The sequence below is a fragment of the Lineus longissimus genome, chromosome 16 (genome assembly GCF_910592395.1).
Source record: "Lineus longissimus chromosome 16, tnLinLong1.2, whole genome shotgun sequence".
NCBI lineage: Eukaryota > Metazoa > Nemertea > Pilidiophora > Heteronemertea > Lineidae > Lineus > Lineus longissimus.
In genome coordinates this window covers 12849786-12876473 of record NC_088323.1, presented here as the reverse complement: position 1 = coordinate 12876473, position 26688 = coordinate 12849786, and the positions used below count along the sequence as shown (strand labels likewise).

Here is a 26688-nt window from a genome sequence, read left to right as displayed (position 1 = left end):
TGTCCCAAGACATGGTTTGGGTTGTTATGTGTTTAAAAAATGGAACTCTTCATCGCGGAGGGGCGTTTTGATAGAAAGAAAAAGTCAATTTTTTGAGCACCTCCGACATGTTGAAAGTGATTTGATATTTTGTCATGCAAAGGTATTGTTGTGGAATCCGTGGAATCTCCAAAATGCTGTTGTTGGAGACACCGACAGTGCAGCAGTAAAGGTTTTTTTCGATCAGATAATCGTTTGAGAAAAAAAGGTATTCATAGAAGAGCCAGCAGGTCAGCCCTCGAGCTCTGTCGAATCACTGTATAGTAGGCCTACATCTGACAAGTGACATGTATTGTAGGTCTAGCCTAGTGAAAAATGTAGGCCTAATCATGTAATGATGTCAGTGTCATACTGATCGACTCATTCTCAGCGTCAGTCTCTAGGCCCTATCTCTGTCACTGTCACGTCATTGTCACTAGCTGTGTTAACATGGTAAAAGGTCCCTTGATAATGATAGGCTTAAAAAATGTGCCTTTTGTTCAGTTGTTGGTGAGACTGTTATGTGGTTGCTGATTGATTGTAATGATTCTATTGTTGCACGGCATGATGATATTGTACTTGAAGAATCGCCACTTCTGCGTTGTGTCGCCATTTACGTCATGACACTAATTGTAGTAATTCCCTTCAAAAACTGGCAATATAACGCACGATCATCTCATGAGGTGGCCATACAATATCGTACAACATTAGTCCCGGAGGGTCACTCCCATAGAAAGTGGTATCATAACATTCGTGTCCCAGAAAAAGGCCTACCTGCAATAGCCCACAGCCATGGAATGGATACGCTAAATCAACCTGCATTAAACGTTAGGCCTTCAAACACAATATTATAAATCAGCACCCAGGAAAAGCGTGAAAGCGCAAATTCCATGGACATGTGCATACCCCTTCTTTAGGAGTGACCCCCGGGGATTCTAATTTACAGTATCCTTGCGCACCTGTCTCGGACAGTCTTTGTGCATCTAGAATCTTGGAGATAGAGTAGTAGCGGGTCAACTCTAACTAAAGGCCATAAGAATGAAATTTCTGGTTTTACGTCCACCTCCCCAATTAGTTCAGAGCCACCTCACAAATGTTCATTATTTAAAAAATCTTTGTTGATTTTGACAATGACTGATGTGATGTGGGAAGCGTCATCCTCCGAATGTGACGTAAAATGGAGGTTTCTTGTACCATGTGATGTACCTGTACCAGGGCAATCAATTTATACAAGACAGTATGAGCTTATGATAGACTCAGAATCAGATGATTATACCGTGGCGCTGTATTAGGTAGAATGGCAACCTGGTTTTCTGGTTAGAGTTACCAAGTATAACAGTCTCATTTTCAAAGGCCTTCAGAATGTAGATGTTTTTTGTTGTTAAAACTTAAATTCGAAAAAAGAATAGGCCCTTTGCTAAATACGCCAGTACCACCTAGGGTCGGCAAAACAATACATCTTTACAATAGATTTTTACTGTAAAAGACGCCAGACAATGGCTCGGGAGGCATTTTCTGGCGTCACTGACCATGGTAAACCAGCCTGAAGTTGACTTCTTATTCCTTATTCCTTATGCCCGATTTTCAAGTACCGGTACATGTAATTACTTATTCCTTGTTCCCAATGTCGGCGCTAAGTCAGTAATTCATTATAGTGAGGGCTAAATACAGTTATTATTGGCAATAAAAGGGCTATGCTAACCCCAACCATAACCGTCCGAGGATCGGGAATAAGTACAATCAGGAATAAGGAATAAGGAACCAACTTCAGCCAGTGCATAATAACCTATGGTTTGCTTTGCCGACCCTAGGTGGTACAGGCATATCTGGCAAAGGGCCTATTGTAAGCTGATTTCTACTTTCAGTTTGGCTCAAATGAAGCGAAGATTCAGTCAAGATGGGAGACTCTGTTAAACTTACAGCTGAACAGCGGCAGAGAATCGAGGCCAACCGCCAAAAGGCGCTCTTGAAGAGAGCTGCAAAGAATGCCACGACGACATACAGTCCACTAGCATCTGCGCCAATATCGGCGAGGATTGCTGGCAGTTCTTCAGTGCCATTCCACAGCAGTGCCAAAGCAGCGCCCAGCGTTTCTTCAGTTGCTACTAGCAATTCGAATCGAGACTCTGTCATCAGTTCATCAAACTGTGCTACCGTGACAATTCCCCCTAAAGACCAAACTCGGTCCAGTGCTTCTTTTGGTAACACCAATGGCAAAGGAAACTCAATGCCGTTTGTCACATCTTTCAAAAGTGTCAACACGTGTGTGACTGGACTTCCCAGTAAACCTAGTGATATCTCTACACAGCAACTTCGTACACAGCAAGAGATCGATGCCCGTCGACAAAAGGCACTCGCTCTCCGTGCGCAAAGAAATGCACCACAAATACGAGGGGAGACATTGTTTAAGGGAACAACAGCGCCATCTACTTCTGTCTTACCAAAGGAAAATTTTTATTCTCGCCCTTCTTCGAATGCTACAGCTACATGTACCCCGAAGACGTACACTCCAGGTGCTAATCAAACGAAAGGAACAAATGATACACGACTGCAGCAGAATGAGTGCACGGAAAAAGTTTCTAAACCTATACCTCAACAAAGCAATGCATTTTCTGCATTTGGATACAAACCAGGTGACCATAACCCTGGTACTACTAACTCTGTCAGTTTCGGTGGAAAAGGGAACACGCAATATCAACAACACACTTCATTTCCTAACAAGTGGAATAAACCAAACAAGTATGTGCAGACAGTGGCTGGTCGAGGTGCGGGCAAAGGCATGAGGCCGGAAGAGGTTGCAATGACGCTTGGAAATAATGCTCCAGCGTTTCACCAGCAGAAAAGCACTGTGAAAGGAACATGTTGTTTGATAAGTCGGGAAAGATTCGAGGTGAACATCCTGTACCATCCTGCTGTTATCGAGATTTTCAAATCGATGCCAACACGCTGTTATGGTATGTATTTTGACGATATTTGATTTGAAGCATACATGTAGGGCGGTAGGAGTTACTGGATACTGTGTTTTTACTGGATACTGGATACTGCTTCGGGTGAGCAAAAAAGCAGGGCTTGAGCTAGACTCTATTACTCGGGAGTCAACTTAAAGACTTGACAAAATCTGAGGAGTCATGTAACAGATTTCTACGTTAACAATTTCAAACATGAGGGTCCTGGGCCAAGTTTCATGTTTCAAAAGACACTTTTCGGGGGTTATCTCAAGCCCTGTAAAAGGCCTTCTCTTTGGAGGTAAACATCTCAATGAAGGGTGCCCAGAAATCGTAATATTTTGCTCACATCTATGCTGCTAATATATACTGTGGAGACGCTATTTAGCCGGTTTTAAAGGGCACCTGTACAAATGCCAATAATACATGTAAAACTAATAGGCCTTTGTGAAACAGACACAACAATAAGCGTCTACACAATATCATGTGCTGTAATTAGTGAGATAAAAAAGACAGAAGAGCTTCTGGACCTTTTGCATAGAAAGGAAATGTCCATTTCAAAGTCGTTACCTCTCTTATTATTTCAGATGCGACTTCTAAACACTGGACATTCAAATTGGGAGATTATTACTCGCTCAGTAAGTTCTACAGTGCTCAGTATTTCCTCCTCAGGACCCAGTTGCACAGTTGGCGCTAATGCTTCTCTTTTAAATGAAATTTACAGACTAATGCTAACAATGTATGAGCTAACGACGTTATTTAGCATCCGGGCCCAGGACACACAGTCATATTTCTAACCATGTTCAAAGACAAAGAATGGCGGGGGAAATCCACCTCATCCCATGGCCATTCTGCAATGTGGTAAAAAGACCGAAATGCATTTGTGAGATTCCCGAAAATTTTTGTCCTTGGTGGGAAACAAGGCTGAGTTGGTCATGGGATATTTTCTCTCATCAAAAACCTCTGGACGCAGTTGTTAGAAAACATGTCAGCATGTAACATCAATTTTACGTACTGTTGTATGTACTAACTACTATGTACATAAGCGACAAGTCAACATGATGTTACGCGCTAACATACTTTCTAGCAGCCAGGCCAAGCATGTCCAATGTTTGTTTCAGCGGAGAAACTACGACGGGTAGATGGCGTTACTGTTGAGGCACTTCCGGCAATGGTTAGAGCCGTTTTCAGCACTCAACTTGGTGGAAAATATCCCCCTGTTCACATCCCGGTCGCAGACTTGTCGAATGTTGAAGAAAGTCTTGTACAGACGTTGATGCCATTTCAAAGAGAGGGTGTTAGGTTTGTTTTGAATTTTGAGCATATTAAGATGTAACTGTTGGGAGTGTTCATCGCACCACTTTATAGGAATGACCATTGGCACCACCCTTTTGACTAGAACTTGAAATGCTTAAGAAATTAGAATTCTTTTTAAAACAAAGTGATGGACATTTCAACCAGTCACTGTGGTCTCAGTCTTCTATATACGAATGTCAGTAACAGGAATGTTTCTTAACCACCGCGATCTCAAAATCAGTGTGCACCTACATCAGAAGATATCAGAAAATTTAGAAAGGAATTTTATTTTTAGTCTGATCTGATTCCCTGCTTAGCTACTACTACTTAATCCAAATCAGAAATCAGGTTGTGGACGCTTTTGATGATGGGGTCAACAGATATGAGGTACTGAAGCCCCAGTTATATGGCAAATCTTTGCCTCGCGGCCTTTGATGATTTCCTTCATGGTCTAGTGGTTGGTGCGTCGGCCCAAGAGTTGGAAGCAACGTGAGGGCGGTCGTGATTTGTGTGGGTGACTGGCGCATATACATAAAAATGACAATTTTAACATACTACTCAGTGGAACCTCTTTATTAAAGACACCCTCGGGACTGAGAAGTGCTGTCCTTAATAGAGAGGTGTCCTGATTAGAGAGGTCAAATTGAATGGAAACAGCCAATTTTGGACTAAACCTAGTGTCCTTAATAGAGAGGTTGTCCTTAATAGAGAGGTTGTCCTAAATAGAGAGGTGTCTGCTAAGGGAGGTTCTACCTTATATTTTGCCTTTTCAGCTTTGCTATCAGTAGGAAGGGACGTGTCCTCCTTGCTGATGATATGGGACTGGGGAAAACACTACAGGGAATATGCCTGGCGTGCTACTATAGGGAGGAGTGGCCAGTTTTGGTGGTGACCCCCTCCTCTGTGAGATTTGCATGGGCTCAGGTAAGTGAGAGAGCAGGAGGAGGGTACACAGCATGCTGTGTATTCAACAGGCAGTAGTTTTATGTTAACATTGTTTTATGTTAATATTCATTAGGCTCATTATAAAGCCCCGCCTCCGATTGGATGCTACCTGCTGTGAATCCTAGCAACATTTTCTCTTGAATACACAACATGCTGTGTATACAATGTACAGACTCGCGCATTGTCTAGAGTTCACAGCAGACTTCGCTGGCTGGAGAAAACTGTTTTGGTCATATTGCACACATGCCATCCAAAAACCAGGGCTCCATACGCCTTAGATTTACTTGGGGGCGGGGAAAGGATGAGAATTTGGCCCCAACTTGAAGGGAAGCGGGGAGCTATACTGAACCGGGAATGTTTAAATATAACTCAAACCAACTCGACCTTGTTTGTTCTAAGTGTTAGACTTTACTCAACAGGCTCAGTCAGTGTTCACCTATTTCTGTCTCTAGTATAGAGATCTTGCACATCCTTCAGAATCCAGGGATGTCAAATTTCCAATTTTTGGCGGATAACAGACTTTTTTCTCTAAGTCAATGCAATATTTGATAGCTGGTATGAGGAAGGAGATCCTTTCTCGGCTTAGTTTTGTTAGTTCAGTTGAATCAAAAATGACATTAGACGAGTGTAATCACTCTCAATGTTGAGGTCAAGTGGGGTCTTGAATGATGTGCAACATCTGAATATTTTTTTTTTCCTTTTCCAGCAATTCAAGAAGTGGATGCCAAGTCTCGACGCAGCCGACATCAAGGTTGCTGTGACGACGAGTGACAACGAATCGTTTGGTCGCATCCATATCACCAGTTACGATTTGGTGGTGAGGAAAGCTGAGGACATACTTAAGGCCCGGTTCAGAGTTGTGATCATGGACGAATCTCATTTGTTGAAGAATCATAAGACTGCGAGGTGTCAGGCAGCTGCTCCTATTTTGAAGGTGAGCTTCAGTTTCTTTCTTACTCACCGATACCCTATGCTACAATGGTATAACTTGGGGAGGGAGTCCAGATAGCGATACAACCATATATACGCAATGAAAGTTGCTAACATCTTCATGATGTAAACGTTTATTTACACTATATACATATTCCACGATCGATTTCGGTTCGCTCGAACCCTCATCAGGCGGTATGCAAGACTGAATAAGAACCATAGACTGGTGACATACATACTATTATACATTATGCAATGCTTGAGTAATTATAAGTGAGCTAAATTTAGAATAGTTGTAGAAAGGTAATGCAACTACAACTATTCTAAATTTAGCTCACTTATAATTACTCAAGTATTGCATAATGTATAATAGTATGTATGTCACCAGTCTGTGGTTCTCATTCAGTCTTGTATACCGCCTGATGAGGGTTCAAGCGAACCGAAATCGATCGTGGAATATGTATATAGTGTAAATAAACGTCTACATCATGAAGATGTTAGCAACTTTCATTGCGTATATATGGTTGTAACCCTATGCTACGGTGAGTCTGTATAATAGCATAGGCCTCGTGTCCATACATATGGCCAATCTGTTCATTAACTCTTTCACTGCCAATAACGTTTTAAAACGTTATCTCAGTGTTTCCATCTACCCATCCAAAGTAAACCAAACAATTGATTCTACGTTGATTTAAACCTCCCGCCATGTCCTCCGAAGTGTTCTCGGAAGCATTCGGCTCAATCTCATCACCAGGAAGTGGGTATTTCGAGTCAGGTGAATTGGTGAAGATAGACCCATTTGAGACCAATTTGCGTGATCAGCCTGATTCTGATGGTGATAATGACCAGGCAGTTGGGGGTAATGATATAAGTAGTAGTGACAATGACTCAGGTGATGGTGGGCAGGGGGCACAGCCTGCTGCAGGTGGGGATCAAGCTGCATGTGGCCGAGGGTGTGGTCGAGGGCGCCAAAGAGGGCCCTTGGCTCCTGCTACAAAAAAGTGGTAAAAATGGCCAAAATGCTGACAAGATGGGGGAATAACTTTAAAATAGGGCTGGCAGTGAAAGAGTTAAAAACAGTGCCACCTATTATTTTTAGAAATAGTTATTTTGACCTCCCTGAGTCATTTTAATCATCATGTAATGTAACCAGATGACTCAAAAGTCCTTTAAAGGGGGATTAATTTGGCCATCTTCAAGTGACTAGTATACACAGTAAGGGCCCTTGATCATGTCAGACTAAGCTCTAAATATATACCTCGTACAAGCGTGAATTTCGACCAACTGTGGGATGTGAGAGACCCCTATTGGCAGCTTTGTGTAACTTTATCTTGCCGGCCTAGCTACTGACTATATTGTCCTTTTAAAATGCATTCAAAATTGTCTTTTTTCAAAGTATCACGCAAGTTCACATGAAAAATGCGATAAAACACGGATAGGTCCAACAAGGCAGCGACGTCGTGACGTGATTTACGTCGTAGCCAATCGTGATCAGTTGATACGATGACGTCACAGACCTGTGCTGGTTCGAGCAAGGCGTACTAGATGGCAGTCGTGTTCCACGATCTCCGACAGGAAAGTCTTGCCTCTTGTTTAGTAATATGTGATTTGGCAGTGGAAATAAAGGGTTAAGAAACAGAATGAAAATGATCAGCATTTCTTAGGTTGTCAAGCTTCTTCATTGTTCAATGTTTCCAGTATTCCCTCTTTCTTTCTAGGCGGCCAGCAGAGTTATACTTTTATCGGGTACACCAGCACTTTCACGTCCGAAAGAACTCTTCCCACAGCTATCAGCAGTCAACTCGAAGGTTTTTGACAAATTCCACGACTTTGGTGTAAGATATTGTGATGGGAAGCAAACTCAGTTTGCAAATGCGTGGGATTATAGTGGTAGGTAGAGGTCAAAATTGAATATAATCCTATCCTATTCCTGTTTTGTAGTCAGTGAAATCCTTGACACACACTCTTGTTTTGACCCCGTGAGCCCCCTTCTCCTCAAGGTGAATTGGGCTGCATGCGCATCCCACTTGTGTGATGAAAGACCTGGATTCTTCATGCTTTTTGTCCAGGCGCAGCATCCGGACAGAATCATTTTTCCCACCTTTAGCACCCGGACAAAAAAGTTAGCACCCAGACAGATTCATAGAGTTGGTAATAGTTTTACTGTTAGGGCACCCGGACAGATTTTGCTGCCGACCTGGACAGAACTGAAGTGAATTCTAAATTGTGTCAAAGTATGGCTACAGCAGCCGGCCTAAAGAAATTGTTGTGGAGAACACTGAAAGGGAGTCAGCAGGACATCTTGGGGCGAATATCTCTAGAGAGGTCCATAAAAGAGGGCCATTTGAATTGATAGAATCCTAAGTTAATTCTTCTGATACTGTATAAAGGAGGAACAAATCCATCTTTGGGGTTCCGGCTTCAGGCGCCTCCTGATAAAGCCTGCCAGAAAAATACACTCACCGCGAGGTGTAGAATTTGTTAGTCTTACTCATTCAGAGGGTGTCAGAGTGGTGCGGTGGTAACATCAGCGCTTCTCACCTCTGAGGTCCCGGGTTCGATTCCCGGTCGGTCCCGGTACACTCATGTGATATAGAGAATGATTCTGTTAGACAGCATAGATTTCCTCCGGGGTCTCTGGTTTCCTCCTACTGCTATTACAATCGCCCAATATTGTTTATAGGGCTAATAATTCCCCAGTTGACGCTCAGCTCTCAACTCAATACAGCAGAACCTCACTATTAAGGACAACCTTGGGACTGACAAGAGCTGTCCTTAATAGAGAGGTGTCCTGATTACAGAGGTCAAATTGGATGGAAACAACCAATTTGGGACCAAAACTCGTGTCCTTAATATGATAGAGTCCTTAATATAGAGGGTGTCTGTAATATACATGTGTCCGCTATTAAGGGAGATTCAACCGTATTTTTATTCACAGCATCTTTCTGTCTCATTTTATTTAGGTTCAATGCCCCTGAACTCATATTACAAGAGAGAACAGATTTTCTATGCCATATATCTGATCTTTTACTGCCTCATTCGAGGTTGGTCAGAAGGGCACAGATAAAATAGCAAAAAAATTTCCATCTTTTTAGAGCTGGACATATTTGACTATTTTAACCCTCCAACTGCCACCGTCGCCCAATTGCAACAAGCGCCTATGCATTATTCATTGAGTTTCATTGAAAAGATCGTCTGCTCCACAGTTTTCCCACCTACTGATAGATGGCGTGCAGGTGATCGTTTCTGTGGCGGTTTTGAGGAATCTAACTCTGTTTCAAGCTACAGTCTTCTTTAAAACAGGTTATCGGCAGGGGTAACATCTCCTTACATTTTCTTAGAATTTCACTTTCTTTTCAAGGTTCGTCAAATATGGCGGAGCTGCAGCTCATCCTCGAGGAGAGCAATATGATTCGTCGCGTGAAGACCGACGTCCTCGACCAACTGCCGGAGAAGCGTCGAGAAATGATCATTCTTGACCCGGCTGCTATCAAAACAGCCAAGACGATGAAGGCAGCAGCTGACCTCATGGGCAGTGGGAAATTAAAGGTAAATATACTTGAAACTCGATTGACCAAGTATTTTGATGACAAAAACGGATGATATTGGTATTTCTACAGTTGGCTCACCAATTATGCTTAAAGAGTCAGTAGAAAGCATTTAAAATCGTTCAAAATCCAGTTAAAAGTAACCAAATTTTTGTGCAGAATGATTGCCACATCAAATACATTGGGCGTTTAAATCGACCGTTCAAGGAACAAACACCTTGGCGTCAAAAACATACGTCGGCCATGTTGGTAGAATGACGTCATGCCATGTATCAAATCCAAGAAGGACATCAAGGAGTCGTCGACGGTCGGGCACCTGCAAAAATGGCTCTGATTTAAACCCTTGGACTTGGAGTGGATTTTAACATTAAAGGAATGGGCGGGTTTGTTCTTCTTCTGGTTCATCAGTAAACTATTTTTCTGAAAATGTTTCTGCTCTAAGATAGTAGAAAAATATGTTATTCGTTATTTTCAGCTCGCACAAGTCCTAGCGCGATAAACCTGTCTCACCATATGAGTACACGCCAAAATCTGAGTTCACTTTACCCTGCTATTACGACGCAATGACATTTCCATTATCGTCGCAATAGCTGGGTAATCGAGCGTCAACAGTGTGACATTGTGGTGTAGACTTTCATCTCATAATAATACATGTACTAATGATCCTTTAAATGTGCATTGTGCCGGTCAACGAATGGTCGAATCTGCTCGAATCTCGCCAATAAAGTCCCCAGCTATGAGCGAATATCAGGCTGGAGATGGAAGCATCTGGTCAATATGGGGCATAATCTGGGTGCTTCACTCATTATGATGGGGAGCCTCATGGCCTAGTGGTTAACAGTGCTGGCTACCACACAATAGGGCCCGGGTTCGATCCCGATTGTATTTCTGGATGAACCCACGTGGCTTTTAAGCTTTAAAAAAATTCCTGGCTCTTCACAGACCTTCGAATGAGACTTTAAACCGAGGTTCCTTGTATCTGGTGTCTATGACAGGGCAGGTTAAAGACCCCACCAAGTGAGAAACATGAGTAGCTTGCGTGGACTCAACCTCTTGCAGAAGTCAGATTCACTAGGCTAATAAACCCAATTGGCGCCTAACCGTAATGGCACGCATAAACACTCATCCGCCTTGGAGGAGGATTACTCCCTGGAGAGAATCACCTCCAAGTGCAGAGCTAACACTGAAGAAGAAAAAGAGGAAGAAGCTCATTATGATGACCTCATATATCTCCAGTCTAACGTGAACTGCATTGGCTGCCCATTGTCAGTCGGGTTAATTTTAAGATACTTCTGCTAGCTTTCAAAGCCATGCGAGGACAGGCCCCCAAGTACCTGTCTGACTTTTTAGAGATCCGTCAGTCACAGCGAGTACTTCGATCAGCAGATACCATCTCGCTAGTGCTCCCGCGCACAAGGACTAAATTTGGCGAGCGTACATTCCAGTGTGCCGCAGCAGCACTCTGGAATGACCTCCCCAGTAATATTCGAAATGCGGACTCCATCACAACTTTTAAGACACTCCTCAAGACCCACCTTTTTCAACAACATTACGAACATTAGAATTGTTTATTGTTGTCAAAGACTATACTTCTTATAGAGACTCTGTTTTTGTTAAGCGCCTTTGAACGGCCCAATATAGGACTGATAAGGGCGCTATATAAATGTGATAGATAGATAGATAGATAGATGGCCCGTTTGAAATATGTTGCACTTTCAGGGAATGGAGCGTCGAGGCTGTCTGCTGACCTACTATGCCGAGACATCAAAAGCTAAGATTCCCGCTGTCAAGTGAGTATAAGGCCATAACAAATTAATGTTTAGTTTTTCAACACTCTAATTTGAAAAAATCAGTGGGAGGGGAATTTATATTTTAAATTTTTTAAATCTTAAAATTAGAAGGGGAGAAACACAAGACTATTTTGAGCGACCGATTAGTATTGACGGAAGAATACTGGGTGAATAGATTGTATCAAGTGCAGTTCGGAGATACACTGTAAATAGGAATCAGGCCTAAATAACATGATAATCATGGTTGACAGATTTAGTGCACAGTTTGGAGCTGAACTATAGACAAAAAACACTTTCTGCAAATATATAGAATATGAATATTTTTTGGGACGGAGGTCAAAATCGGGACGACGGTGATGAAAAATTATGAATTGATATGATTCATTTTTGCATGCATTAACCCCTTGAGGACGGCTGATGAGTGAACTTGCAAGAAAAACCCGGTCCCAGGGGCAGGTGACGAGTTATTTCGTCACACGTGACTAGTTAAGTTTACCCGACATAACTCCAACTTGCATAACACTCCAACTTGCGAACATCGTTATTTTAGTTACTTCAGCTTACTTAATGTCGTCTAATAGCATTCCGCGAAGATGACGTCACTGCAGCTGCTGCCCTCTATTTCCCCATCGTTGAATTACAGGCAATGTCGGACAAAATGCGGTTTCGTAATGGTTTCAGGCTTTCTGACTTGGGCAGTTAGATTCAATCTGGCACATGTCCGAGTGTTGGAAATACCACATAATTGTTCTGAATATTTCTCTCTCTGACTCTATGGTATCATTCATGCTAAAAACAACAATGCAGGGTCAAAGATAATTTACTTTGGAATAAGCTCAAATGTGTAGAAATAAGTGTCGATGTCCGCCTGTCACGTGACTAAAACGTCATCAATATCTTATGCAAATGATCTTGTGAGCTATAAATAGTAACTTCGCGGCATGCTATTACGAATTACTGATCAAAATTGATAATATCATCTAATATCATCATAGACTAATATTCCGAATGTGCCATATATGTTTTAGAGACTCAATTTTTTTAATCAATCTGTTTTACCACTATCAAACTGTTTTAAATCCAAATATGTGACCCGCTCTACCAAAACTAGGCACTTGTCGCATCTGAACTTTACAGGTTGATACGGTCCACATATTTGCTTCTAAACTCCATTGTAAAGTGCCTTGGAGCATGCTTAGCTTGTACAAGGCACTATAATATCCGGTATTTATTATTATTATTATTATTAAGTATTGCATTGTCATTGTTTCGGGAGCGTGAAGCTTTGAAAGTGGTTATTGTATTCTAACTATGCCGGTCTGTCATTATTCAGGAGTTACGTGTTGGATCTTCTGGAGAGTGGGAAGAAGTTCCTTGTCTTTGCTCACCATTCGGAGATGCTCGATGCCCTAGAAGATGCAATCTCGAGAAAGGTTAGCAGTTTTTCGTTTGAAACTGTTATCAATAAGAAAAATCATATTTTGGCTGTTTAACAGTCTGCATTTTTAACTGTTTCACTGCCCAAAGGTTTTTATGATTTTAACCTTAGATTGCTCGGTTTTAAGGCATTTTCGTACATTTTATATTTATAAAATATAAAATAATGGTGTCATTACGATCTACTGTCTGGTTTCTTGTTCTGTCTGATGTCCTGATGATGCCCAATAGTCAATAAAACTTTCTGATGTAATGGTAAATGTTGAAACAGTCTCTGACATCAGGGTCCATCTGACCCTTCTGATCATCATCGTCTGTCCCTTCACTTTCATAATCGGAGAAGGAATCACTTTCAAAATGGCCTCTTTCACAATCAGAATCTGCAAAATAGTCAACCACATCTGTTGGAGACAAGCATGCAGCTTTGAGGGTTGCGCCATTTTCAGACAATAGGCTCACAGATACACATGCAGGGTGACGTCACTAGCATACGATACCGACGAAAAATCAGCGACGGAGTATGTTGAGAACAAATTTAAATTTAATTTAAAATTTAAAATTTAATTCATAATGTCTTTTCAGAACCATGGTCTCATCCGCATTGACGGGCGGACGCCATCTGAACAACGCAAGGTCGTTTGTGATAAGTTTATGTTCAATGAAGACATCAAGGTGGCGCTGCTTTCCATCACGGCTGCCAGCACCGGCCTCAACTTAACCGCGGCATCTCTGGTGGTGTTTGCAGAACTTTTCTGGAATCCTGGTGTAAGTATAGGTTACTGGTAATTCAGTGCGTGAGACAAGGTTGTATAGAAAACAATTGAATTTGAGGTTCTGATACATGGTCTCACTCACCAGTATGGATGTGTTTTCCATTTTTTATGAATTATGATTTTCTTCTCTATTATGATGAAGTTTTAATTCAGTAGCCTAAATATTGCGGTCTCGCGGGTCATAATTAACCCATCATGGCAGAAAAGGTCGATTCACATGTCAAAATGACCCCAAAAACTCAGACCCCCAAATCCTGAAAATAATATGGTCAACCCACAACAACATTTTTGGCTCACCGTAGGGGAGTCTATACAATACCGCAGTGTCCGTCGTCCGTCGTCGTCGTCGTCGTTGTCCGTCGTATCCTAGTTCAAAAACAGTGGCACGTTTCTTAACCGCTAGGCCTATGAACTTAAAACTTTGTACACATGACCCCCTAGGTCAGATGACCCGTGACACTAAATTTCTGTCCGATCTGATTCTCTACTTGGCCACCAGGGGGCCAAATGTGGATATCTAAAAAGTGTGATATCTCGCTTATTAGTGACTTGTTTTCGATGAAACTTTTGTTGTAGGTACTCATAGCAAATATACATCTTATATCATACGGGTTTTTAATTTGACCTACTTTTCAAGGTCACAGAGGTCATATGGCGTAAATTGGCCGTTAGAGTGTAAACTATGGCACGTTTCTTAACCACTAAAGCTATGAACTTGAAACTTGGTACATATAACCCCCTATATCACATAGCCTCTGGTGCTGAATTTCAGTTTGATCTGATTCTCAACTTTGCCACCAGGGGGCCAAAAGTGGAAATCTAAAAAGTGTGATATCTCGCTTATAAGTGACTTGTTTTCGATAAAATTTTTATGGTAGGTACCCTTAGGAAGAATACATCACATATCTTACGGGTTTTCAATTTGACCTACTTTTCAAGGTCACAGAGGTCATATGGCGTAAATTGGCCGTTAGAGTGTAAACTATGGCACGTTTCTTAACCACTAAAGCTATGAACTTGAAACTTGGTACATATAACCCCCTATATCACATAGCCTCTGGTGCTGAATTTCAGTTTGATCCGATTCTCAACTTTGCCACCAGGGGGCCAAAAGTAGAAATCTAAAAAGTGTGATATCTCGCTTAAAAGTGACTTGTTTTCGATAAAATTTTTATGGTAGGTACCCTTAGGAAGAATACATCACATATCTTACGGGTTTTCAATTTGACCTACTTTTCAAGGTCACAGAGGTCATATGGCGTAAATTGGCCGTTAGAGTGTAAACTATGGCACGTTTCTTAACCAGTAAAGCTATGAACTTGAAACTTGGTGCATATAACCCCCTACATCAGATAACCTCTGATGCCAAATTTTGGCCCGATCTGATTCTTTATTCGGCCACCAGGGGGCCATAATGGAAAAAGTAAGAAGTGCAATATCTTGCTTATTTTTAGTGATTCGTTTTCAATAACATTTTTATGGTAGGTTCTCCTAGCAAGGATACATCACATATCATATGAGTTTTTGATCTGACCTGCTTTTCAAGGTCACAGAGGTCAAATGGCGTAAATTTGTCGTTGATTGTAACTATGGCACGTTTCTTAACCACTAAAGTTTTGAACTTGAAATTTGATACACATGACTCCCTACGTCATGTAACCTCGGACACCGAATTTCGATCTGATCTGGTACTCAACTCGGCCGCCAGGAGGCCAAAACTAAAATAGGTAAAAAGTGCAATATCTCGTTTATTATTGACTTGTTTTTGATGATATTCTTATGGTACTTACTCCAAGCAACGATACATCACATGTCATACCGACTTTGGTTTGACCTATATACTATACATGTACAATGTTTCTTAATCTGGATGAATTACAAAGCACCAAATATCTATACGGTGAGCACAATGGCCCCTGGCCGTTTCATTTTGCATGCGATGATGATTGCAGGTTGATGTGATAAAAATTGCCCGTAGGTGACCAATTCTAAACACTGTAGCACTGCTTAGAATGTATGAAGCACTGTGCCTTGTTCTGGCTGCAGCGGTTATGGTTAGGCGACTTATTTCATTTCCTTTTTCAGATTCTGACCCAAGCTGAAGATCGCGTCCACAGAATCGGCCAGAAGGATTCCGTCAACGTGCAGTACCTGATGGCCAAGGGCACAGCCGATGACTACATTTGGCCGCTCGTTCAGAACAAGCTGGATGTACTGCAGTCAGCCGGACTCACCAAGGATGACTTCACCACTGCTGATAAAACTGAAATGGGTGTCTCAGTAAGTGTTGCTTTTCCTTTTTTTAGTTTTAGCACTTGTGCTGGCTGGTGAAGAAGGTTCCAAGTAGGCCATGAAGAAGGTTCCAAGTAGGCCATGAAGAAGGTTCCAAGTGCACTCAGTGTCTTCCTCTCATATCAGACCTTTGGATAAAAATAAATTGGAAATACTGACCATGATGGTTTGGAGCATTCATCCATTCAGAGAACCTACCCTTTTTGCCCCTTCACCTCATCATAGCAGAATGTATGTGAATATTGAATCTTCAAACAATACAGTGGAACCTCTCTTGGCTTAGCGGACACCTCTCTATTATGGACACCCTCTTTATTAAGGACACTAGTTTTGGTCCCAATTGGGTTGTTTCCATTAAATTTGACCTCTCTATTCAGGACACCTCTCTATTAAGAACAGCGCTTGTCAGTCCCAAGGGTGTCCTTAATAGAGAGGTTCTGCTGTAGTTTGATGCATTGGTATGGCTTGCAGACTATGCCAGACCCGACGAAGGCACCATTCACAAATTTACTCTGTCTTTATACTTGATCCAGGATAGAGGCTGGGCTAGTACTGTTTTCAAGCAAGATCTGATCTCCTGCTGTAGTAACCTACATCCTATGACCCAGCAGTATTACCCATAACATACACTGTAAATGGAGTCTGGGTCCCTAAGTCAAGCAGTGTGAAGGATCTTGGTGTTTGGCTGGATGAGGGCATGAGCATGCAAGCTCAGATAAAAAATGTTTGCAAGGCCGCCAATTTTAGCTTATATAAGATAGGTAGGATCAGAAAGTATCTTAATCAGCCTTGTACTGAGCGGCTTGTTCATGCACTTGTCACGTCAAAACTTGATTACAATAACAGGCTACTATACGGATTGCCTAAAAAATCCCTTGTTCCTCTCCAACTGTTACAGAATCGATCTGCGAGGCTGGTCAGTAGAAAACGGAAGCGTGAGCATATCACACCCGTGCTAAAAGAACTGCACTGGCTTCCGATTGAGGCACGGGTTCAGTTCAAGGTGCTACTTCACTGTTTCAAGGTGCTCCACGGACTGGCCCCTGGTTATCTTCATCTTCCTCTCGCAAAAACTGTTCGTCATACGAGGTCCTCATCTAGTGTCAGGTTGCTAGCAAAACGCACCAGGACCTCGTATGGCGACAGAGCCTTTTCTGCATGTGGCCCCTTCCTATGGAACCAGCTCCCCCCTGAAATCAAATCAAGTACCAATATTTTCTCCTTCAAGCGTCAGCTGAAGGCATGGCTATTCCGTGGAGCTTTTTGAGGTGTAGCGCCTTGAACACGTTTTTTCACGGTGGTAAGGCGCTCTATATAAATTTTACATTACATTACATTACATTACATACAGGCAGACCATCTGACCAGCAAGGCTTAACTATTTGGAGATCTGGTCAAACTTAGAGGTTACGAACAGAGGATGTTAGAAGTGAAACTAGATACTGCAACTGTAATCTGGCCTGTTGTGTTACTCCACCAACACGCGTTCAGGCCTCAATTCTCGCGAAAACCTCCACAGAATTTTTTTGAAAATTGCTGTGGAGAAATGAGCACTCTGCGGCATTTTTCAAAATTAACACATCATTTTTCAATAATTTCCACTTTTTTAAAGGTTTTAATATCTTGAGTTCAATATCATTCAATTTCAAGCCGTTTGCAGTCATATTATTGCCTTTTAAAGTGGATAAAATGACTCAGGAGGGTCATTTTAGAGAAAACAACAAAAAACAAATTCTTTTTTTTTCTCCACAGTATTTTTGACCACCCTCGGGGCAGTTTGACCGGTGTATTCCTGTTTCGCCTATTCCTGTTTCGCCTATTCCTGTTTCGCCTATTCCTATTTCGCCTATTTCCTGTTTCGCCTATTTCCTGTTTCGCCTATTCCTGTTTCGCCTATTTCCTGTTTCGCCTATTCCTGTTTCGCCTAATTCCTGTTTCGCCTATTCCTGTTTCGCCTATTCAAATGTATTGCTAACCTCCCCACAGACGTAGGAATATGAACCGTCCCTTACTTAAGGCATCAATACCGAGCTGGCGGTCATTGGTTGTATAACGTTTTGGACGTAATTTGAGGTCTACCCGAGCGGTCTTGATTATACAACAAATGACCGACAGCGAGGTATTAATTTCTATTCTAAAAGGTTTCAAAATTAAACAAATTAAATACGATTTGAAAGGTATATATGTTCCGTTTTCGTCAAAGAATGATCCAGCCTGGTGTCCGGAACTCCGCCTTATTGTTGCTTGTGAAGATGACGTCACGCATTTTATACCTACCCAGGCGGTCATTGGTTACGATACCAAGACCGCTCCGATCAAAACGTTTTTTTAAAAGGCAAGATATAAAATAGTAAGAAAGTTTTACCCTATCATTAGATTTGAGAAAGGTTTATTAGGCCTGCATTTTATATTGTGGATTTTCTTTCTTTTGTCTTAGTCAGTAACTGGCTTCTTAATAGAAAGAATACCTATAGCTACATTGTTCTTTTATTCCTGATTTCATTGCGTTCAACGATGTGATGGCTTCCTATTGAAAAATAATATTTTCTCGAGGGTTTCATTCCATATAAATAAAGAGGTCATGCAGGGGCTTTTCACACTCAAAACAACTTTGCATGATGGCTGATGAAGCTCAATTTGTTCCGACCAAAAGAGGAGGGGAAAGTCTAATCTACAGAGAATTCAAGTTTCGATTGAACAGAAAAGGAAGGGATGGCAAAAGACACTGGAAATGTATCGTAGAGACGTGCAGGGCTAATGCAGTTACTGATAGAGCAAATAGGTAATATTATGGTTCAATTCAGATACACATGGCTCAATTTGATTAGACATACTTAGCATATACCATAAAGTAATAACATAATTAGTTTGTTTGCTCTAAGTTGCTTTACCTAATCGTACTGTAACTTAATTATGTGACAAAATAAGTTGAATGCTAAATTCGCCGCCCATTGTAGCACGGATGTATAGCACTTTTTGATTTTCCTTTCAGCGTCATTAAAGTAGGAGAACACAACCACCTATCGAACCCAGCCAAACTAACAGCAGAAAAGATCGTGCGTGGGATTAAACGACGGGCATTCGAAGAAGTTGTTCCCATACCCCGTATCTATCAAGAAGAAGTCGCAAACTCTGCAGAACAAGGAATTCTATCGGACGATGTCTCGGTGTATCTTCCCAACTTTATCGGATGTCATACAGCGGCTTATTCGCATAGAAGGAAGCAAATGCCATTACTACCTGCCTTACGGGAAGATATCATATTGGAGGGACAGTGGCGGCAAACGGCCGATGGTGGAGATTTTTTAATTGCGAACGATGGGGATATTGATAAGCTCATCATATTTGGGAGTGTGGAAAGCTTGATGAAAGTCGCCATAGCAGACACTGTGTTCATGGATGGAACATTTTATATAGCACCAAACATTTTCACCCAACTGTACACAGTACATGCGAAAATATACGGACAGATCTTCCCGCTCTTATATGGATTATTACCGGACAAACGCCAAGCCACATATGAACGCTTTATCCGTCTCATCAGCGACAAAATTCGTGAAGTGAACGAAAACGTGGCCTTCAACCCGAATACAATAGTCGTGGATTACGAAATGAGCGCTCTTCAAGCATGTCGTGGGGAATTGCCGGGGGCACAACTAAAAGGATGCAGATTTCACTTCGGTCAGGCAATACATCGAAGCGTGCAGAGACTAGGATTAGCAGCACAGTACCGTGATGCAGACAACATGGATCCCATCCGTAAATGGATCAGACGAACGCTCGCCCTGCCTTTAGTACCCCTTGACCGCCTTGACGAAGTGTGGATGACGACGATGAACGAAGCACCCGCCATCCTACAGGCTGCTGCTTTCAATGACTACGTTACGGCGAATTGGATAGACGACATGGATGCAAGATTCGACCGAACTCTATGGAATCATTATGACAGGCTTGATCAACCACGAACAATCAATGCTGTGGAGGGGTGGCACCACAAGATTAATACGTACACCGGCCATGCTCACCCAAACCTCTACGAACTAGTTCGCTTCCTCAAACGAGAAGAAATGTTTCAAAGGTCAGAGATTCAGAGACTCGAAGCCGGCGGCCGACCAAAACCGAGGAGAGCCACATATGTACGCGTTGACGAACGCATGTTACGCCTCAAAGAACAATACGTCAATGGAGAGAGGGACATAATGAGTTACGTTGATGCCATCAGTTACCTTGTCTGACATAATATCATGATATGTATTTTCCACCTTGTTTGACTTTATATGTGCTGTACCTACATGTATGTTATGACATGGGTTTTACAGCTGATTTTGATAATTTGATAATTATGAGAATGTACAATATTATGTATTTTTATCAAAAACTCATGAATTCAGTTTTCATAAACAAATAAACAAAATAAACGACTGCTTTACTCTACTTAATCTATTAGTTTTTACTGTGTGTCAGTATGGTCCTATGGTCCTATGGTCAAATAAGTCCCGGACTGTCCCCGCTTTCAAGGTGACTCTTTCAAAACGGTCATGGCATGGTTTGTTAACAAAGTTGATGGCATTTGATTAGTCAAATTGTCATCACATCGTTAACATCATCCAATTGTCCCCTCACATTTTCCCCATAAAATGGACATGCATCCCTAAGGTTCCCCGTGGGAGAGTCGATTTATTGTAGGGGTACTGGAAAGTAGGCGAAACAGGAATAGGCGAAACAGGAAATAGGCCAAACAGGAAATAGGCCAAACAGGAAATAGGCGAAAAAGGAATAGGCGGAACAGGAATAGGCGGAACAGGAATAGGCGAATCAGGAATAGGCGAAACAGGAATTTTGTAGGCGAAACAGGAATAGGCGAAACAGGAATAGGCGAAACAGGAATTTTTAAAGGTTTTAATATCTTGAGTTCAATATCATTCAATTTCAAGCCGTTTGCAGTCATATTATTGCCTTTTAAAGTGGATAAAATGACTCAGGAGGGTCATTTTAGAGAAAACAACAAAAAACAAATTCTTTTTTTTTCTCCACAGTATTTTTGACCGCCCTCGGGGCAGTTTGACCACCCCCGCAAGTGCTGTGGGGAAATTTGAGGCCTGGCATTTCATCCCCTCTAGGCTTCATCGGGTTGGCCGGTGTTGACTTGTATCTGTCTTGTTTGAAGTGCACAGTTCGAATGACATCACGACACAATGTGGTTTCTCAATGATGATGTGACATCGCGTTGTAAACTTTGTTGTTTCTCAATGACGATCTGACATCGTGTTGTAAACTTTGTTGTTTCTCAATGACGATCTGACATCGTGTTGTAGACTTTGTTGCGACTCAGTTTTTACGAAATGAAGAATAAGTGAAGCAGAGCAAGTCATTATCAAAAATGGAAGCGAATTCACAGAGGGCTGCAGGATTATTGCTCATGGAAAAGAAAGAAAGGGCTCACAAACAGAGAAAAAGAGCACCAGGAGTGCTCTCAACTGTGACTCTTGGGCAAACTCTTCAGGCAAGGACCAGTACAGAAGCCAGGGACTACTCCTCTGTTGCGATTATATAAATTTGAATGTAAATAATAGTGTTTCAATCATTTTCAGAAACGTCATGTCACTCAGAGGACAATCCTGTCGTACTTTGAAGAAGACCTCTTCGACCAGTCTCATGACTTGAACGACGATTTGTTCAAGACTGCCTTTGATGATGATATGATATTGATGCAGAATCGAGGTAAGTTCCTGCCTCAGAACTGGTGACGACATCTGTTGGCAAGTGTGTGACTCGTAGAATTGTGCCAATGATAGGCAGTGGTGGCTGTCACTAGAGATTCATGCACTTGATTGGGGAAAATCGTTACGAAGACGTCACGTCACGTCACATTACAGTAATGTAAAACCATCAGAGCTGCAATGCATGGTGACGTGACGATGGTCAACACTAAATAAACGTTGTCCCAATCAAGTGCATGAATCTTTAGGGTATTATGGTTTTGTCAATGATGTATACCTGACCTTCATGACGTAACGGGTGTCTGGGCAGTGTGACATTGCATTTTGAGTGGAAGGGTGTGTCCAGCTTGCTTGCGTTACTGAAAGAAGAAAAGTTATTTTGAAATTTTAACACCCTGTATATTTGGCTTGCTGCAGAATGAAAATAACCCAGTTGGGTTCAAAATTATTGCAGACTTTTTTGCTCCCCCAGCAAAATGTATATTCACTTTTGGCCTCAAAATACAGTGGAACCTCTCTATTAAGGACACCCTCGGGACTAACCAGTGTCCTGATTAGAGAGGTCAAATTGAATTGAAACAACAACTTAGGGAACAAAACTAGTGTCCTTAATAGAGAGGTGGTCCTTAATAGAGAGGTGTCCGCTAAGGGAGGTTCCACTGTACTTCTGCTACATTCCCCAACTAACATCATTTCTGTTTCAGAGGGAGTGATTCCCTTAAAGGATGAGGAAACTGCAGCTCCTCTGGTCAAGAAACCCAAGATCCCGCCGGCTCCTGAGAGGTCATCTACGATTCTACCAGATGAGTTTGATATGGATAACGAGGACTGGTGGATGTGAGAGACCATGAGACATTCTGGTACAAAGGCAGGCCGGTGGTGAAAATCAATGAACCAGTTTTCTCATCTTTATGTCTATGCTTCTTACTGCGTTGCCAATATGGAGGATATTCAAGTCGGGCCTAAACATTTTTTATGCAGAGGATTTTCAAAGGCTGTGATCGCTTTCTCAGGAAATTGAGAGAGCATGTAATTTTTTTGTATAATAAAATTATGTGATGCTTAAAATGTCTGCATGTAACTTCTCTTATCTCATGTATTTTTTCTTTGCTGGCGTACCTTGCACCGGTACTGCTGGTCTATACGATAGTATGGCATCCATCATCATCCTGGATGATTTGGAAAAACAGTGGCATGTCTGCCGGCTACTGCAAGGCCTGTGGGGATTTGGGGTGGCTCCTCATGGAGCCTTACAGCCTGGTGGTTAACACTGCTGGCTACCATGCAATAGCAGAGCCCGGGAGAACCCAGGGTGTATTGCTGGATGAACCGGCGTGGCTTTCAAGGAACTAAATTTCCTGGCTCTTCACAGTCCTTCGAATGAGACTAAACCAAGGTTCCTTGTATCTGGTGTCTATGCCAGGGCAGGTCAAAGACCCTACCAAGGGAGAAATATGAGTTGCTTGCGTGGCCTCTACCTCTGACGAAGGTCGGAGTCACTGGACCTGGAAAAAGTCGTAGTCACTAGGCCAATGAACCCAATTGGCGCATAATTGTAGTCACGCTTAAACGCTCATCCCACCTTGGAGGAGGAATACTCCCTGGAGAAAAATCACCTCCAAGTGCAGAGCAAACACTGAAGAAGTAGAGATGACTCATCACAGTACGACTGGTTGTGCTCCAACTCTGCCACTGAAGCCATTTGTCCAAAACTCGAAGCACACTGTTGCAACCAAGGATGATAATCGGGACGTCACAATATGTCCTTCCCACTTGTGAACAAACCGACATGAACAAAGAAGAATTTGATTAAAGTGCCGCTTTTAACCTTACTCTATGTGATCAGGGCACCTACATTTTAAACTGTCCCTGTGGGAGTCATGTCTTCAACAACTGCTTAAAATTCCGACAATCTCTGCTACCCAGAGATGGGCCAAAACTGGTTCCACAGAAAACCCACCAGAGGCCAGCAAACTTCCATCTTCCGACTTGAGTCTTTGTGGACTTGAGTTCAGGAGCATGAGCTGGTATGGCAATGGCAATTTCAATTAGGAAGCTCTTGGTATAACCAGGTGCCAACCCATGAACAACTTGACAGCAATGTAGCATAACTTTATAATCAATAAGAAACTTAACCAGCACCCAGTGGAGTTGCCGGAGGACTGGCATCTTAAAGGGGGACTATAGGCAGGTGCAGAGGGGCTAATTTGGCCATCTTCAGGTGACTAATTTACAGAGTAACGGGCCTGGGTCATGTCAGGTTCAGCACTAAATATATTTCTCGTACAAGCATGAATCATTTGAAATACTGTGAGATCTGAGAGACCCCTATTGGCGACTTCGTGTAACTTTATCTTGCCTGCCTGGCTGCTGCCTATATTGTCCCTTAAAGATTGTACAGTGTCACTATCGTCATCCGTCACTGCACAGCAGGCAGCCGCAAGATTTCTCCCTCTGACCCCATCCTGGGCAAGGTCCTGAATTTGACTCGGTGTCGGCAGTTTTTCTCCATCTAGCAGTGACTGGTTGTGAGATAGGCAGGAGATTGACGGCCTGGACATCTCCTGGCATCCACCGGCTGGTGTATGGCATACAATTTGGCTGGTATATGGCATACAATTTGGCTGGTTAATTTTGGCACATTTGTAATACACATACTTGCCCCAGAACTGGCAGTTGGCGATGGTACACGAGGTGTAACAGCGGGGTGAACTTCACCATGGAGTACACCGTTGGATTTGAAACATGATCAGTGGCATAACCCTTAGCGGACACCTCTCTTAGCAGGACACCTTATCCATCAAAACAAATTTTTAGTCCAGAATTGGTCCTTTCTATTCAATTTGACAACTGAAATCGAGACATTGCTCAGGTAGTGACCATGTCACATCAGTTTTGATATAATGGGAGCCGAGATTCGTGACATAACCAGTGGGCACCATCTGATTAACCCTTTCGTTGCTAGAGAATTCTATGAAAATGGCCTTATTTTTGGCCCGGTCTATGATGGGGGTGGTCAAAGATCGATTCCTCTTTGGCGCTGCAGGTCTGGGGCATGACATATGGACCGAATTTGAGGATACAGACCAGCTTGCTTTTTCTAGCTTCCATTTCCACAGGCTATCTGGTTCGTGCTCAGGCGAATTGCAATCGTGCGTATTTCAAACTTACAAATTTGGACACATCGAGGGTACTTTTCAGGGGTGGTTTGTTAAAAATGGTACCGGTGTTGACTTCCAGAGTGGCCCCTGGCATCAGGATCGCTAGTGCTATTAAGGACCTTTTTTCTCATACTTGTCTGTACGTGCCGCGTCATTCGAGGGTTGACTGAAGGCAAAATGAATGAAAACGTCTAGATTGAGAGAGAAGGGGAGTGAAGCATACCTGGATTTATGGGCCAAAATTACACACACTGGGGTCGGCTGCTGAACGCAACCACCATCAGCAGGGGGGTTATGCAACTAAGGGGTTAAGGACAGCAATCGTCAGTCCGAAGTGTGTCCACAAAGCTGTCGAGTCAAATATACCCCCCCCCCCCCCAGTACATTTGAGAATATTCATTATGTGCATTGGGGTCTGTTACTGAATATAGCCATTATCCCATACATTACTAAAAGTGAGGCACTCCCCTGTTGAAAATGGGACCTGTATTGATTTCCACAGTTGCCCCAGGCATACTCCAGGTGACTGGATTGATAGTGCTGCTAAGGATCTGGTCTGGACGTGCTGTGTCATTCGAGACTCTGCCAATGGCAAATGAAACGGCCAGGGGCCATTGTGCTCACCGTAAGTATTTCTAGTAGACAGTTACAGAAAGTGCTACAGTATGTAGGCCTCTCATAATTTATACATGCATCTGTGACCAGTTCAGAGCCGGCCCTGGCCAAGTGGTGAATCCGAGACTTGTGGTTCCAAGCTTGTAGAGTCTAGGTGAAAATGATAGTGAAGAAACGTGCCACTCCATGACAATGGTGAATACATTTTTAACTTTGACCTCAGTGACCCTGACAGGTAGGTCAAATAACAAACCAGGGTGATATGTGATGTAGACACATCCACCTGACCATAACAATTTCATCACTCGTTACACTACAGCAATCGGCAAAAAACGATTTCCAAGATGGCCGCCTAATTAAATCTAAGGCACCAAATAAATCAAAAAATGAAGAAAATGTAAGATAGAACTCAGAAAAGAAAAAAGGAAAAGATGAAAAATAAAAATATTTTTGGATGTCCTTGACCGGGGTTTGAACTCACGACCTTTGGATTGCCACAATACGAGGAAAAACCCACAAAACATGCAATTTCGGCCATATTTGAATTCCGATCTGGCTGAAACTTGGCATACAAATAGTGGCTTCTTAGATGCATCATTACACAAAATTAAAACTCTTTACATTGAACAACGACAAAACGTACCAAGAACGGTAAAGTTTTCAACTTTGACCTCTGTGAACTTGAAAGGTGGGTCAAATCAAAAACCCATAAGATATGTGATGTATCCTTGCTAGGAGTACCTACCATGAAACTTTTATCAAAAACAAATCAGTAATAAGCGAGAAATCACACTTTTTGAGTTTTGAGTTTGGGCCCCCTGGTGGCCAAGTCAATAATCAGACCGAACCAAAATTCAGTGTAAAAGGTCAACTGACCTAGGGGGTCATTTGTTCAAAGTTTCAAGTTCATAACTGTTGCGGTTGAGAAACGTGCCATAGTTACACTCAAACGGCAAATTTACGCCATTTGACCTCTGCGACCTTAAAAAGTAGGTCAAATCCGAAAAATCGTGCAACATCTGAGGTAACCTTGCTAGGGGTCCCTGCCATAAAAATTTCATCAAAAACAATTTGCTAATAAGCAGGCTATTGCACTTCTTACTTTTTCTGTTTTGGCCCCCTGGTGGCAAAGTCAAGAATCAGATCAGGCTGAAATTCAGCACCAGAGGTTATCTGATATAGGGGGTTATATGTACCAAGTTTCAAGCTCATAGCTTT

At 42.3% G+C, this 26688-nt stretch overlaps 2 protein-coding genes across 5 annotated transcripts; both read left to right on the top strand.

The window, feature by feature from the left end:
• Positions 1-61: 61 nt before the first annotated feature.
• LOC135500329 (SWI/SNF-related matrix-associated actin-dependent regulator of chromatin subfamily A-like protein 1) lies at positions 62-22756 on the top strand. 4 transcript variants are annotated; one of them, XM_064791729.1, is made up of 14 exons: positions 62-142; positions 1884-2972; positions 3551-3601; positions 4085-4265; positions 5033-5183; positions 5911-6138; positions 7853-8024; positions 9496-9683; positions 11402-11472; positions 12806-12905; positions 13492-13674; positions 15768-15962; positions 21566-21695; positions 22399-22756. In XM_064791729.1, the coding sequence occupies exons 2-14, from the start codon at positions 1916-1918 to the stop codon at positions 22533-22535; spliced, it is 2844 nt and encodes a 947-aa protein (XP_064647799.1). In that variant the 5' UTR covers positions 62-142; positions 1884-1915; the 3' UTR covers positions 22536-22756. The 4 variants fall into 4 exon arrangements, with proteins under 4 accessions (XP_064647799.1, XP_064647800.1, XP_064647798.1 ...); XM_064791730.1 differs by having other exon boundaries at positions 72-205; XM_064791728.1 differs by having other exon boundaries at positions 72-211.
• LOC135500763 (uncharacterized) lies at positions 18593-20660 on the top strand. The gene is made up of 2 exons (XM_064792413.1): positions 18593-18756; positions 18967-20660. The coding sequence occupies exons 1-2, from the start codon at positions 18593-18595 to the stop codon at positions 20207-20209; spliced, it is 1407 nt and encodes a 468-aa protein (XP_064648483.1). The 3' UTR covers positions 20210-20660.
• Positions 22757-26688: the final 3932 nt, after the last annotated feature.

Excerpts from the sequence above, each read along its gene's own strand:
- LOC135500763 (XM_064792413.1), top strand. The coding sequence starts at position 18,593 with ATGGCTGATGAAGCTCAATTTGTTCCGACCAAAAGAGGAGGGGAAAGT. Across the intron at positions 18,757-18,966 it reads GTTACTGATAGAGCAAATAG|CGTCATTAAAGTAGGAGAAC; the intron begins GTAATATTATGG and ends TTTTCCTTTCAG.
- LOC135500329 (XM_064791729.1), top strand. The coding sequence starts at position 1,916 with ATGGGAGACTCTGTTAAACTTACAGCTGAACAGCGGCAGAGAATCGAG. Across the intron at positions 4,266-5,032 it reads TTTCAAAGAGAGGGTGTTAG|CTTTGCTATCAGTAGGAAGG; the intron begins GTTTGTTTTGAA and ends TTGCCTTTTCAG. Across the intron at positions 8,025-9,495 it reads AAATGCGTGGGATTATAGTG|GTTCGTCAAATATGGCGGAG; the intron begins GTAGGTAGAGGT and ends TTTCTTTTCAAG.